This window comes from Delphinus delphis, chromosome 10 (genome assembly GCF_949987515.2).
Source record: "Delphinus delphis chromosome 10, mDelDel1.2, whole genome shotgun sequence".
Classification (NCBI taxonomy): Eukaryota; Metazoa; Chordata; class Mammalia; order Artiodactyla; family Delphinidae; genus Delphinus; species Delphinus delphis.
In genome coordinates, this window is record NC_082692.2 from 65,330,227 (window position 1) to 65,345,103 (window position 14,877).

The window sequence follows — 14,877 nt, forward strand, 5'->3', positions numbered from 1 at the left end:
AAAGGTGCCTATGAGGCAGGAGAGGAGAAACAGATGAGCCATGTTCAGTGTTGGGGGTGGAAGAGAGAGCTGGCCTGGTGAAGCTGTGGTAGGTCATTTGAACAGATTTACTATTTTTATGTTGGGTTTTGGCTAATTGAAATTAATTTGCACTCCTAGGACATCTATCACACACCATCTGGTAACAGAGGCCTTTTGGCAGTTGGGTAGATAGCAGGGGAAAGTAATTTGGAATTAAAACTGCCTTGAATAACCACATAGCAGTTAATCCCCTGTAGATAAGAGTTACCATCACGTGATAATTCTACATCTGGGGAGCCAACCCTGACACCCCAAGTGACCTCCTGTGAAAGTTCTTTGAAATTGTTAAAAATGTTATCAAATGAGAAACACTGCCTTTAGTCCTATTTATGGAAGAAGAAAGTTGGGTTACTGACATGACTTCAGAACCTACATTACAATGTCTGCTTGCCTCTTCTTTTTTTAGCAGTTTCTCCTATACCATTTATGGCATGGGTCAGAGCCTTAAGGAAGTAGGACAGGTTGTCAGCACCACTAGAAAGAGGGACAAAACCTAATTATAAAAATGAAAACTTTGGAAAATCTTTTTAAGCCTGGATCTCTTCAGTGCTATTAAATAGCTGTAAAAATAGTACACTAATTATGGGTAGTCCCTAAAAATTTATATTAAAATTATCAAGTGCCAGTAGTTAAAATGCAAGGAATAATGTGAAACTTCATAATCAGATCGCCATTATTTCCAGTTTCAAAACTTTCTTAGTGAGTTTGATTATATGTTAAAAACTGAGAACTAGAAACAATGAACATCTGCCTGTGTGTTCCTGGTGTTGTGAGAGTGACCCGCGGATTTGGGAGGAAAGGAGTTGAGTGATTCAACTCAGGAGACACCCTGGCCCCAGGACTGTGATCTCTGTTGGGCCATTTCCCCTAGGGAGAGGTATGGGCCTAGTAGGCCCCTCTCTTGGCCCTGCAACCAAACCCCAGAACTGAACAACTCACCTGTTGCCAAGGGAGCTTGGAGCACAACAGGAAGGAAAGCAGGAAGAGAGCTGGAGGCGACAGGTCTGGCTGATTGGTTACATACTACGATCTTGGACTGTGATGATCTATCTAATTGAGGATTTGTAATGTCTGGGTGTGTGAACTTTAAGTTTTATTTGGTTCCAAATCATAAAGTTCTTGCCTTGGCTGGTACTATGGCTTGCTCTAAACCTACCTGGAGTTGGCCCTCCCCAGTCACCCTTGGTCCACACTTGGCCGGCAATCATAGAGCATATGTGGCTGTATTCACAAATACTGGGCACCTTTTTTTTTTTTTTTATCGGCTGCATTGGGTCTTCGTTGCTGCGTGTGGGCTTTCTCTAGTTGCGGTGAGCGGGGGCTACTCTTCGTTGCGGGGCGTGGGCTTCTCACTGCAGTGGCTTCTCTTGTTGCAGAGCATGGGCACTAGGCGCATGGGCTTCAGTAGTTGCAGCACGTGGGCTCAGTAGTTGTGGCACACGGACCCTAGAGAGTGCGGGCTTCAGTAGTTGTGGCATGCGGGCTCAGTAGTTTTGGCCCTCAGGCTTAGTTGCTCCGTGGCATGTGGGATCTTCCCAGACCAGGGATCGAACCCGTGTCCCCTGCATTGGCACGGGGATTCTTAACCACTGCACCACCAGGGAAGTCCCTTGGGCACCTTTTGATTAGAGGTGGCATCAGGAGAGAAATACTTTTTTTTCCTTCTTGCCTGTGCTTCCTTACCTTGCCCAGGGGACTGTGAAAAAGTGAAAGCCTCTAGAGGTACATTTTAGAAGAATTAAATGTCTTATCAGTGACACTTTCACCTCTGTTACATAAGCGTTGGGTTACTGGGGAAGGTGACAGAGGCAAAAAACTGAATGAATCTCGCAGAAAGGACGTGGGATCATTTTTCCCATGTTGGATATTCCATGCCACTGTCGGTAGCTAGCCCTGATTTGGTGGGGAAGGTGTTGTGTCCTGGGCCCATGTGTGGTCATGTCTCCTCTTCCTGCTCTAATTCTGTTACCATCAATGTCTTAACCTTAAATAAGCATTTAGATATTAATTGTATGTGTCATTTTCCCTTTGCACAGAGCAAATTCTCCATAAGCATTTCTTGGGTGAATGAATGAAAGAATTATCCAGAGAGTAGTCATTTTTTTCATTTGACTGATAATCTGTTATGTCCTCCCAGTCCCTACCGTCCAGGGGTTCCCAGCCAGTGAGGTTGGGGAAGATGTTTTCACATGTAATTATAGTGTGTTGTGTGATAAAAGTGCTAGAGGAACATGGAGGGTGATGCTGTAGACACTTTGCTAGGAAGGAAACATAAGCAACTGGTGTAGGAAGCAGAGGTATGCTTAACATTAAAGATGAAAAAAAAAGATGAAAAAAAATTAAAGACAAAAAAAAAAGGGAGGGATTTCCCTGGTGGTCCAGTAGTTAAGACTCTGCACTTCCAGTGCAGGGGGTGTGGGTTCGATCCCTAGTCGGGGAACTAAGATCCCACATGCTGCGCAGCGGTGAGGCCCAAAAAAAAAACCAAAACGGTACGCTTAACATCCCCCCTGACCTTTGAGGATGCATGATGAGTCTGCCAAGGAATCCTGAGGGGACCAGGGCTTCTTTAGATTCACACACATGTACACAGGTATAGCCACGTGCTGGGGACAGAGGAGGCTGGGGTAATAGGTGCTTCTTCTGCAGGGAGGCTCAGATTCCCTCCACTCGCCTCCCTGTGGAGTCAGGTAGCCTGCAGGACCGTAGGACACCACCCAAGGTGGGCTGCCCCTGCCCCTGGATACTGCCCCAACTCTGGGCATTTGGACTAAGTGAGCCTGTTCTGTGGTCTCCTACCTTGGCTTTGCTGGCCACGGCTACACTGGACCTGGGAAGGGTGCTGGGAGTGGGGTTTCTGTCTGCAGGATGAAGGATAGAAGGGCTACTGAGCCTCTGCCCAGCACATCACTGTCATGTCCTGTCAGTTTCAATGCTTCTGGATGCAACTAACAGAATACCCACCAGCAAGTGGCCCACCTAGTTAGTGATTTTATTTTTGTTTTTTCACGTGACAAGTCTGGATTTGAGTTCTTGGGTAGGTCAAAGCTGAAGGATGTCAGATCTCAAGTTGGCTTCTCTGTTACCCACAGGGCCAGTGCCCATGAGCCCTCACTCCTTGGGCAAGAACTTCTCTCATCTGAGCTCCTGCTTCCCAATCCAGCAGTGCCTGATGCCCAGTAACTTATTGACTATCTCCAGCTGGGCTTTATTTTAGTGCCAGCCCAGGTGTGTCACACCTCTATGAAAGCATGCTCATCTAGCCTATTTGGTGATTGTAATAACAAAAACCTGCCAAATTCAGAGTACTCTGACAGGGATCCCTGCCCATTCTTTAAAAATCCATGCTGTGGGGCTTCCCTGGTGGCACAGTGGTTGAGAGTCCGCCTGCTGATGCAGGGGTACACAGGTTCGTGCCCCGGTCCAGGAAGATCCCATATGCCGCAGAGCGGCTGGGCCCGTGAGCCATGGCCGCTGAGCCTGCGCGTCTGGAGCCTGTGCTCCGCAACGGGAGAGGCCACAACAGTGAGAGGCCCGCGTACAGCAAAAAAATTAAAAAAATAAATCCATGCTGTGGATGGATTTATTTCTCTTGTGGAAAGCTTTAGCAAGTATTTTTTACTCAATATTACCCCAAAGTTAAAACTTATGAGAAAAGGCTGATCAGGCCAGGAATGCCTCACTGAAAATAAGCTTATTTTAAATGTTGTTTGTGGAACTACATCGAGACAGAATGAGGAAGTCATGTGATAAAGAACTAATTGTGCAATAAGTGCCTGACCAAATGAATTTTATCAGATTTTCTTTCAGCTTTGTTGAGGTATAGTTGACAAATAAATTTTAGTGTGTACATTGTGATTTAATATACATATACATATTTTATCAGATTTAATGTTTAAAAAAAAATTTTAAACCAGCATTTCTGGAAGAACTGCTAAAATGGTGGCTTCTGAACCTACTGAGTAACAGCACGACCCATCCTCTTCTCAGAAGACCTGTGGCCTAAATGCTGCTGTTACTCCCAGATCAGGCAGTGTCCCGGAGGCACTGCTACCAAAGGCCAGGACCTCAGGCAGGTTCACTGGGATTCCTTCACTTTTACTTGTTAATTTGAGCTGCTGATTCACAGTGGGGTGGAGTGGGTGCAGGTCAGAGCCAGTAGCAGTTGCATGGTTGAATGAGAAAGAATGTGTGTGTGTTTGGGGGAAGATGTCCAGTTTCTTGGGGAGGAAGATGAAGTGTTAACCGGCTTTAGTCTGAGTGTTCCTAGAAAAAGAGAGAGTTGAAAAGGACAGTTAAAGGAGGCATGCAGCTTCAAGTCTGAGGAGGAGTATTCACCAGCCAGTGTCAGCCACAATGGGGATCTCAGAATTTCCTTTCTCTTGCAGCCTAAGGCATAAACTGAAGAAGAAAAAAAAAAAAAAAAGTGGGTAAGGAGGGGTGAGTCACCAGGTAACCCAGAGGGGAAGAAGTTGGAGTCAGTTTGGAAAGCCCTGGATTCCCATCCCAGAGCCTAACCAGAGAGTGTGGCCCAGGCCACACTGACCCTTTACAGGAAAGGGGAGAGTTGGAGCAGGAAGTCTCTCCTCATGGGTTCAGCTGTAGGACATTGAATAGGACCCTAAATCCCCAGGCTATCCACATCAGCATCTCTGGAGGGGGGCCGTGGACATAGCTTTTAACAAGCACCCAGGTGATTTTGGGGCACTGTGTATTAGCTCCCAGAATAGGACCTGGTAGATCTCGGGCACTGGCTGTCTGGTTACAGCTCTAGCTTCCCCCAGGACTGCACTTGCTGAGGACCCCTCAGTTCACAAGCACTCATCCCAGCTAACTATTCTTTTTATTTTTTTTATTTTGGCCACGCTGTGAGGCATGCGGGATCTTAGTTCCCTGACCAGGGATTGAACCTGTGCCCTCTGCAGTGGAAGTGCAGAATCCTAACCACTGGACCACCAGGGAAGTCCCCAGCTAACAATTCTTTATGAAATGTCCCTTCCCTCAGCTCTTTGACTCCATCCATCACTGTTCCAGCTGTGCCTCTCTGCCATCTGACCCAGAAACACTGTGAATTCATAGGCCTCAAGTTTAGGCCACCTGATCTTCTTCTTGTCACTCTCCCCAGGTGAGACCGTATCCTCTCCAATGGCTACTTACTGACCCCTTGACTAGACCTTTGTCTCCAACCCAAATTCCTTTTCTGAGCCTCTTGTAAGGCTCCAGATATCTGCTCCAGATATCTCCATCTGGATGTCTCATGCACCAAATCTGAATCTAAACACTTTTCTTCTCCCCACACCTGCTCCTCCTTGTAGTACCTGATTGTCAGTGATGCCACCTTTCCACCTCAGACCTTCACACACTGAACTCCCTGCCTGTCCACCCTCCATCAGCTTGTTCCTCAGCTAACTGCTTCTTAACCTCTCTTCAGCTTCACTGTCACTCCCTCCAAGAGACAAAAGCGTGATCCTCCCCACTGGGCCAGGCCCTCTAGTTTATTCTCAAAGTACCCCATACTACTCTCATAGAACTAAATATGCATTTAGTAATTATAGAGTCTTTCTGCTTTCCTGAGGACTGTATCCTGGTACCCAGCAGAGTATATGGCACAGGGCTGAATGATGAGTGTTGCAATAAAGGAGCAAAGGGCTTTTAGAGAAGAGATGTGGGGTTTAAGGAGGTCGAAGATGGCCTAGGTATACCCAGATATACCCAGGTGAACAGGTTGTTAGTTTCCATTCCAGCAGTCAGATTTGGAGTCTACAAAATCCTCAAAAATCCCTGGGGCTTCCCTGGTTGCACAGTGGTTGAGAGTCCGCCTGCCGATGCAGGGGACGCGGGTTCGTGCCCCGGTCCGGGAGGATCCCACATGCCGCGGAGCGGCTGGGCCCGTGAGCCATGGCCGCTGAGCCTGCGCGTCCGGAGCCTGTGCTCTGCAACGGGAGAGGCCATGGCAGTGAGAGGCCCGCGTACTGCAAAAAAAGAAAAAAGAAAAAGAAAAAAAAAAATCCCTGACCCTGTTTTTTTGTTTGTTTTAAATTTTATTATTTTTTTTACTTTTGGCTGTCTTGGGTTTTCGTTGCTGCACGCGGGCTTTCTCTAGTTGCGGAGAGTGGGGGCTACTCTTCATTGTGGTGCGTGGGCTTCTCATTGAGGTGGCTTCTGTTGCAGAGCACAGGGTCTAGTTGCGCAGGCTTCAGTAGTTGCAGTGTGTGGGCTCAGTAGTTGCAGCGTGCAGGCTCAGTAGTTGTGGCACACGGGCCTAGTTGCTCCATGGCATGTGGGATCTTCCCAGACCAAGGATCGAACCTGTGTCCCGTGCCTTGACAGGCGGATTCTTAACCACTGTGCCACCAGGGAAGTCCCCCTGACCCTGTTTTGAGTGGAAAGTTATTCTCTTTATATTAATTGACAAACACTGGCTGATTCATGCTATACACAAGGCCCTATGGACCCTGAGGAGATGACCAGCCCCTTTCCACCTCCCAGACTTTCACCCTCTGGGGAAGCAGACCAGTCACTCACAGATGTAATCAAGACTTTTGGTTCTGAGAGGAGCACAGATAGAGTGGGGTCTCAATGGGGAACAGAGCTCTGTCTTGTTACCTCAGAGGGGACTCAAAAGCGAGGTGGAGAGGCCTTGCAGCCAGAGGGAGGTGGGCCTGTTTTGATGATGGAGAGAGAGGGAGCCAGAACAAATACAGCCCTTAATGACCTAAGGGCAGGCAGAGAGGGAGGGCAGCAGCAAAGATGCCTGCTTAGGGTTAGAAGAAAAGTTCTTGAGAGTTGGTTAAGACACAGAAGGGACTTGAGCCACCAATTTGAGCATAAACATTGGGACCCCAAAACCTCTGGACCTTGTTCTGGACTGATAACACATATCTGGGTGCTTGTCTGTCCCAACAGAAGCTTCATTGCATACAAGCCCTGCAGAGTCCCTTGTATTGTGATAGGAAGTGCCTCTAGGTCTGTCTCAAGAGATTACTGACAACAGGAACAACAGATGGAGAAGTTGGACCTGAGCCATACCTGAGAAGCAGCTGGCCTCCAAGATACACGCCTATCCTAAGCCTGACCATGCAATTGCAACTGCAAGGCATGGTCAGAACAACCAGTTGTATACTCTTCTGAGTACCTGAGAGGCAGCAGCCAGTAAGCGCAGCATCAGAGCAGATAGAAGCACTGGATAGCGCTATGCAAAGAAGATCTAGCAAAGTAATGGGGAAAGAGTTATGTTGCATAAGCTGCCAACTGTACAAAGTGGGCTTGTATGGCCCTAACACTTGAGGAGGCTGTTACCAAGTAAGGACTTGCTGCCCAACACACGTAGAAGCCAATACTATGGCACCCACTTTTGAGCAAAGAGCTTTATTGTGAGGTTGACTGGCAAGGAGACAGGAGGCAAGGCTCTCAAATTTATCTCCCTAATCTGGGGTTTGGTCAAACTTTTTTGAGTTAGGGGAGGATGGGTTCATAGGTGGAAGCACTGGTGGGGCAGGTTTTGACTGGAGGGCTTTGGAACTTGGCCATTTATGGTAAGGTATGGTAAAGGGGACTTCAGCACTGGGTCTTCCTGGACAATGGATCTTTCACTTCTGAAAGGGTTCCAGCATTCAGGTTCTGGTCACATCTGGGTTCTTTTGGTTCTGTGTGGGGGAGGAGGAGTGGAGGTGGAAAACCTTGGTTCCAGGCATTATTAGAATTCAAAATTTCTCCTCTGCTGCATGACTTGCGGTTTTGTTCTGCTATGTCTGAAGAACAACTCAGTATCTTGTTATCAACAGAGCAGGGCCAGTTTGGGCTGGTTCTGCAGTTACAAAGCCAGTAAGTGGGAGCCCATGGTGTTATTTTTTGTGAAGGTCATTTTGAGCAGAGCAAATACTCAGAAAGGAGAAGCCAAACTACTGAGGATAGGCAGTCAGCCTTTGAAATTTCTTCCTCTTTTTGAAATAAAGACTTTCTCTTGTAACAGAGCCTCAGGATGGCCCTGCTGCATGTCCTGGCAGAGGGAGAAATGCTGAGACAGGAGCTAGGATTCCCACATAGGAAAGAGTGAATTCTACAGCAGACAAAATTTTGGGATGTTCAGGCTTGGCTAGGTAATGCCAGCCAAGGAATGGGGGCTTAAGCTCCCAGCCCTATGACAATGAGGTTAGTAGGAAAGGTGTCCCCATCTGACAATGATACAGGACATACACACAGTTCTGCTCACACTCAGCACTTTATTAATGAGAAAGCTGTGGTCTGGGAAAGGGGCGGCTGGGATGGACAGGACCAGTGCCCATCTCAGGGGATTTTCCTGGACATCTGGCATTCCTCCATGCAGGTTTAGAGGAAACACCTTCACGGATAAAATCCCCAGAGGGCAACGCTATGACTGCCAAGGAGCAGGGGTAAGAGGGGCACCCTAGGCACAGCTAGGCCCCTGAGACAGCAGAGCTTCGATGTCAGGCTCGATGTCGATGGTCAGAAAGCGGCGGCTGTACCTGCGTACGGGCACACCGTCTGGGCCCACCAGGAACTTCTCGAAGTTCCAGGCAACGTCGTTGCGGCACACCGGAGACCAGGTGATGAACTTGGGGTCTGTCATGAGGGCAGTGGCGTCGTCACTGGGCGTGGGCAGAGCCTCCCGAAGGAAGGTGAAGAGCGGATGTGCCTTCTCGCCATTCACCTCGCACTTCTCGAAGAGCATGAAGTTGGGCTCGAACCCGCCGCCTGGTCGTACGTACTTGAGGCAATTCAGGATCTCCTCGTTCTTGGCATTTTCCTGCGGGAGGGGAGAGCAGCTGGGACCCGGGGCTGCGAGGGGAAGCGAAGCCTTCTAACTGCAAACATTGTTTCTCCATGAGTCACTAGACTCTGGCCTTTCTTGCACAACCCCAGGGTGGACCTCAACCCCAGCCGGGACGAGCGCCGGAGGGAAGTGAGCCGGTGGCCCGCCTCTCCGCCCCCAGGGCGCGCAGCTGCTGGGCCCGGCGGGTCGTCCGCCGGCGTTCCTAACCGCGGTCGCACGCCCACCCCCGCTCCGCTCGGCCAGGCGCACCTGATGCCCAAACTGGTTGCACGGGAAGCCGAGCACGACCAGGCCCCGCGGCCCGAGGCGCCGCTGCAGGTCATTCATCTGGGTGTAGTCCCGGACAGTTGTGCCTCAGAGCGACGCCACATTCTCAATGAGCAGCACCTTGCCCCGAAGGGACCCCAAGTTCACGGGCTCCCCGCCGGCCAGCGGACGCGCAGAGAAGGCGTACACCGAGCGCGGGGCCGCTGCAGCCAGGGCGGCCGCCGAGCGCTGAGCGGCACACATGGCGTAGGTGCACAAAAAGACAGGGCAGAGCCGCGGGCTAGACGAACAGGGCGGGCCGGGAAGCGCCTCCTTTTAACAGGCGGGCGACCGAGGTCATGTGGCTCGGGCACTTTTCCGGCCGCTCCTACACCCCTCCCCCGCTCGGTCCCGCCTCATCCGGCCTCTGTCCTACGACTGTGGTCCCGCGAAGCTGGAGGGTGCGGTCGGGCCGGATGCGGACACCGCCCAGACCGCGCCGAGGCGCGGACGCGTTTGGCCCCGCCCAGGGAGCGCAGCGCCGGCGCTGTGGCAGTCGCCCGGATTATCCAGGCCAGAGCCCAGGCCGAAGAGGGCTCCGGATTCTTTCTCGATGGTTCTTCAGGGATTGGGGCCCGGCACGGGGAGACTCGCCAGCAACAGAATCTTTCGCTGCCTGTGGCCACACAGCCCTCCCAGCCTATGCCATATTCCTACTCCCCGAGAAAGTGCCCTATTGTCAGGCGCAGAGGGAGTTGACTTGTGATGATGGTGCAGTTAGCAGCAGCTGCCAAGGCAAGTCCTGTGTTGACACTTCCTGGTTCTAGGAAGGTTAAGTTGGAGGAGGGTGGGCAATGCTGGGGAGAAAGGGGGCGGGCAGCCAGGGCTGGACGCCAAAAGCCAGCTCTTTCTAACCCATTTCCTTGCATTCTGGGGCTGCCCTAGACTGTGTTCTCCTCCTGGCCTCTGGTTTCCCTTCTACTTTTACACCCCCAGTGTGGCACTACCCTTACACAGGTTTTCTGGGGTCACTACTCAGGCCCTGCTCCAGACCCCTGGAGGGGAGCCCAAAAGCATGCAGGGCCAAGGGGACTCAGTCGATTTCAGACCATCCTCAGCTTCATCTGGAGCTCAGGCAAGGAAGTAAAAGACACTGAAAATGGACAGGTAGTAAGAAGAGGAAAATATCACACTAAGATTTGTCCAGAAGAACGACTGCTTGGAGTACCCCTCGGTCGGCTGCATTCCCTACCCCACCCTACTCTGAACTTGAATGGGACATAAGATAATCACTTCCACCTCTTTGGCAGAAGCCAGGTTAGTGCCAGCTTTGGGGTGGGGGTGGGCAAGCCGGTACTTTGCCCCCTGAAGGAAACTTCCAAGGTGAGCTAGGCAGAGTTCATCCTCCATTCCCAGCCCTGGAGAGAGCCAACACAAACACCAGGATACAGGAAGTTTAGAAAACTGCCTTTATTCTATTAGTAGTTGGAAAAATTAACTGGTACAGAAAAAAAGTTTAGTCAGCTGGAGAGGACAGAGAAACCGTGGGCCACCCAAGAGAACTGGTGGCTCCTCTGGGAGGGAACCTGGATACAGTGAGAAGAAAGAGCACTGTGAACTAGAGCCAGACCCTGCAGTCCAGGTGAGACAGGTTATGCCACCTTCTGAATTATCTAAGTGCCTCAGGCGTAAAACCAAATTCCTATTTACTTAGCCCAGCTCTGGGGAAGGGGGTACTGGAATATGTGGGGCCGAAAAGGGGAGACATGGCCATCTTTTATCAGAGAAACTGACAAAACAGGAATTTAAAAAATGAATTTTCCATCTGACTTTATTTTCAAATACACTTTCTTTTTTTAAAAAAAACCAATACACTTTCTGTGAGGATGACAAATATCAGTATTAGGAAATCCAATTATACAAAAAATACTACATCTAGTCTGGGGTAGATATATTTATTTTTGGTAACATACATTAAGCGGCACTAATTACACAGTAACTATAAGGTAACTAACATGAAACCACAGAACTGTAACTTTGCCACAGCTGCGTGGACTTGGGCCTTTCTGGCTGAGCACATTTTCAAAAAACTGGATTGCCACCCAGAGCTATGCCAATGAAATCTGTTAAAATGAGTAAAGCTCTGAAGTGGTGACTCACCAGAGTACCTTGCAGCTGAAAGATGATAGGCAGGACATGTTAGTTATAAAGTAGTTACAGCCTAATTCACAAAAGTTACCGACTGTTTCTCTTTCTAGAAAGAAGCAAGAAGTTAGGAAATTCCTTGAATTAGCGCCTAGTGTGTCAGGTGGGAGTGCAGAGGAGGGCTGTTAGAGCAGTGTCAGAAGGACCCTGGTGGGTCAGGTGGGTTGGACATCATTAATAATCATGGTTGGCTTCTAAATACTGGTAGCAAGATGACTTCTGATTTGTAATCTTAGGTAAATTATAGATAAATGAAAAAGGCCAGTAATCATACACTAAGATTAATAAACAGCACTTCAAAATTAACCGCATGAGGGCTGTGCTTGCAGCAGGGTTTCACAAGACAAGGCACCCAGATTTTTTCTTCCCACGTCTGGCTTGCAGAGCAGCTCTCGTGGCCATTTCAAAAACCTCCCTCACTCCATCTTTGGTCTTTGCTGAACACTCCATGTACCCAAAAGCACCAATCCTGTTTGCCATATCTCTGCCTTCTTCCGGTTTCACTGGCTCCTAGCAAAGAGAAGAGAGCACTTTTAGTTAACAGCGTTACATACATATAGTAAGTAGGTGTATCCAAATTCATCTCAAAGACTGCTTTTAAAAAGCTGCCGAGGGCTTCCCTGGTGGTTTAGTGGTTAAGAATCCGCCTGCCAATGCAGGGGACACGGGTTTGAGCCCTGGTCTGGGAAGATCCCATGTGCTGCGGAGCAACTAAGCCCATGAGCCGTAACTACTGAGCCTGCGCTCTAGAGCCCGTGAGCCACAGCTACTGAAGCCCGTGTGCCACAACTACTGAAGCCCGCGCACCTAGAGCCCGTGCTCCGCAATAAGAGAAGCCACCACAATGAAAAGCCCACACACCACCATGAAGAGTAGCCCCTGCTCGCTGCAACTAGAGAAAGCCCACACACAGCAACAAAGACTCAATGCAGCCAAAAATAAATAAATAAATAAATTAAATTTTTAAAAAAAGCTGCCGAACTCCCAGATTTGAGTTCTGTCTTATGACACTCATATGGGGTGACCCCCCACCTCCAATATATAAAAAATCCCTGTCAAACATGCTCTTCTCTGGGAAGTAGAGAGAAAAGGAGAGGCCAGAGAAGCCCTAGAGGGTTGAGGGAATCAAGGGCAAAATTACTCAAGCTGTTGATCCAGGGTAAGCCCTTGGGTCTTCTTGTAGTTAGCTTCACAGAGGACTGAATGCTCAGGGAAGGAAACAGATCCTGACCATCACATTCAGACAGAGAAACCTCAGGAGAACCCGTGCAAAACACCTCAAGGCACTCCTCCTGCAGTGGGGAAGTCCTATCATTGGGCCACCTGGCTTCTCAGAAGCCAAGATGTCACCTCCATCATCACTTTTTTAAAAATTTTTTTATGTTTTTTTTTTTTTTTTTTGCGGTACGCGGGCCTCTCCTGTTGCGGAGCACAGGCTCCGGAGGCACGGGCCCAGCCGCTCTGCGGCATGTGGGATCCTCCCACACCGGGGCATGAACCCATGTCCCCTGAATCGGCAGGCGGACTCCCAACCACTGCGCCACCGGGGAAGCCCCACCATCACTTTTATAAAGGCATTAAGGCTCTCTGTTTGGACTCCCTGCCATCAGGATTTCCTGATTCTTCAGTTCCCACCAATTTATCTTTAGCCTCACATATATGAAAGTAATAACTGGAGAGGGAAATCAAGAGCCTGATAAAGTTCCTGCATCTGAAGCACTGACTATTGCTGTGATGGTCCTTTCTCAGGCAGGCAATCTTTGGAGCACAGCACTACCTCACAAGAGAGGTTCCATCTTACAGGACTAGGGAGTTTTAGGGACCCCCTCTATGCAGGCCCGAGTCAGTGAGGGCCGGATGGACAGAGAGAGGCTTCTGGGACTTTCTCTGAAACAGCCTGGTCTTTGGGGGTTTCTGCTGGGTTCCCTGAACCTCGAACCCAGGCCCCGAGTTTAAGAATGCTACAGGAAGACAGAGCCCTGCCCTAGACCATACCTGCTTCATCTTGGCTAGCTCCCGCCTTGTGTGCTCATCATTTCGAAGATCCTTCTTGTTCCCAACCAGGATGATGGGCACGTTGGGACAGAAATGCTTGACTTCTGGAGTCCATTTTTCTGGGATGTTTTCTGAAAGAAGCAAAATGCACATAATTTGGGGATACATATAATTCTATCTTGAAGGATCTCCAAAAACCCTAGTTAAATTGCAAAGAAACTTCTTGAGAAATATGCCGGACATTTAATGGAATTCCACTAGTTTCAAAACCATGAAAAAGGTAAAATCTAACCCCCCTTCTCTTAAGCACAGAATCACCAGCTTTTCTCAGTCCCACCAAGGAGCTCAGCTCCTCTGGAGGTGGCACCAGGTAAAGGCTCTGGAGGAGCAAAGGATGGCTCCACAATGGTGCCACCTGCCCCAAGAAGGAAGGCTCCCCACCAGCCATCCATGTCACTGCTGGCAGATGATTCTGACCACAGCTTACAGAAGGAGTCCCCATTCTGGGGCTATAGCTGGCTCAGGGTTCACATGTTTTCTCTACACTTACTCATGGGCCCTCAGCATGACCTACCCTTGGATTACTGGTATTTCAAATGGCTTGAGTGGCTTTTGAAAATGAGTAATAACCAGCTGTAGCTTCTTGCCAATACTGTAGTAATTTAGTGGACAAGTGGCCTGGGTTCAGCCTCACACACCCACTACCTTGAACATCTCAGTGTCAGGGATGACACTATAAAATGGGGATAACAGTAATACCTTACATGAGGTTATTTTGAGTCAATGCGTACAGAATACTTAGTATGATGATCATTTAAATGGTACTGATCGTAAGACTATATTTTAGGAGTAAACTGTTCACTCTCTGACTTCAAGACCAAAAGGCAGGAGTTGGAATATAAAAGATGCTCTGCCTTCTGGCTAGAAGGTACAGAAGCTACATGAATAAGGTCAGGAAAACTCATAATTCTACACTCCACTCTTCAGCACACAAGACAGACATTTGTCTGCTTCCTTCCTCCTTTGCTATAGCGGCTAGAGTCAATCACTAATGTGACAACTTAAAACTCAAAGCCTTATTCTAGAACAAAGGGGTTCCCAGAGAAGTGCAGAGCAATCAAAAGACAAGGGCCAGCATATCTAACAGTGAAGGCAAACAGCCTCAGCACTGAATCTTGCTCTTATCTCTGCACCCTGTGGTCAGTTTTCAGTTCAGGTGCAACAGTGATCACTTTAAAGAGAAGGTGAGATCCCATCACTCCTTTGTTCAAACCATCCAAAAGCTCCCATCTCACTCATGATGAAAGGAGAGGTCCACACCATTAACCACATGGCTCTGCAACCCTTGCTCCACTCCCTCTGCTACAGCTACACTAGACTCCTTCCTTCTGCCTGGGAAGCTCTTTTGTTGGCTATCTGTGTTGGCCTCCCTCACCTACTTCAGGTCTCTGCTCAGAGGTTTCCTTTTCAGTGAGGTGGCTGACCATCCTATGGTCATCTTCTAAAACAGCATACTACCATGGCCTATTCCATACCCACCTCTATGAATGTTATTT

General features: G+C 49.1%; 2 protein-coding genes and 1 non-coding gene across 3 annotated transcripts in view; all 3 read right to left on the reverse strand.

Annotated features, from left to right (window-relative positions):
- Positions 1–4,970: 4,970 nt before the first annotated feature.
- On the reverse strand, positions 4,971–5,043 carry TRNAG-UCC (transfer RNA glycine (anticodon UCC)). The gene has a single exon. It is a non-coding gene; the product is annotated as a tRNA-Gly (tRNA).
- Positions 5,044–8,283: 3,240 nt separating this feature from the next.
- On the reverse strand, positions 8,284–9,496 carry GPX1 (glutathione peroxidase 1). Its single transcript, XM_060022490.1, has 2 exons — positions 9,125–9,496; positions 8,284–8,848 (listed from the first exon to the last, which is right to left on the reverse strand). Exons 1-2 carry the CDS (start codon positions 9,383–9,385, stop codon positions 8,489–8,491), a joined length of 621 nt encoding a protein of 206 aa, XP_059878473.1. The 5' UTR covers positions 9,386–9,496; the 3' UTR covers positions 8,284–8,488.
- Positions 9,497–10,869: 1,373 nt separating this feature from the next.
- RHOA (ras homolog family member A) overlaps positions 10,870–14,877 on the reverse strand; it is a 51,710-nt gene continuing 47,702 nt past the window's right edge. Inside the window, exons 5-6 of the mRNA XM_060022491.1 lie at positions 13,322–13,452; positions 10,870–11,836 (exon numbers count right to left, since the gene is read on the reverse strand). Coding sequence (XP_059878474.1) covers positions 11,663–11,836; positions 13,322–13,452 — 305 coding nt within the window. The 3' untranslated portion in view covers positions 10,870–11,662. The remainder of the gene's footprint in view (positions 11,837–13,321; positions 13,453–14,877) is intronic.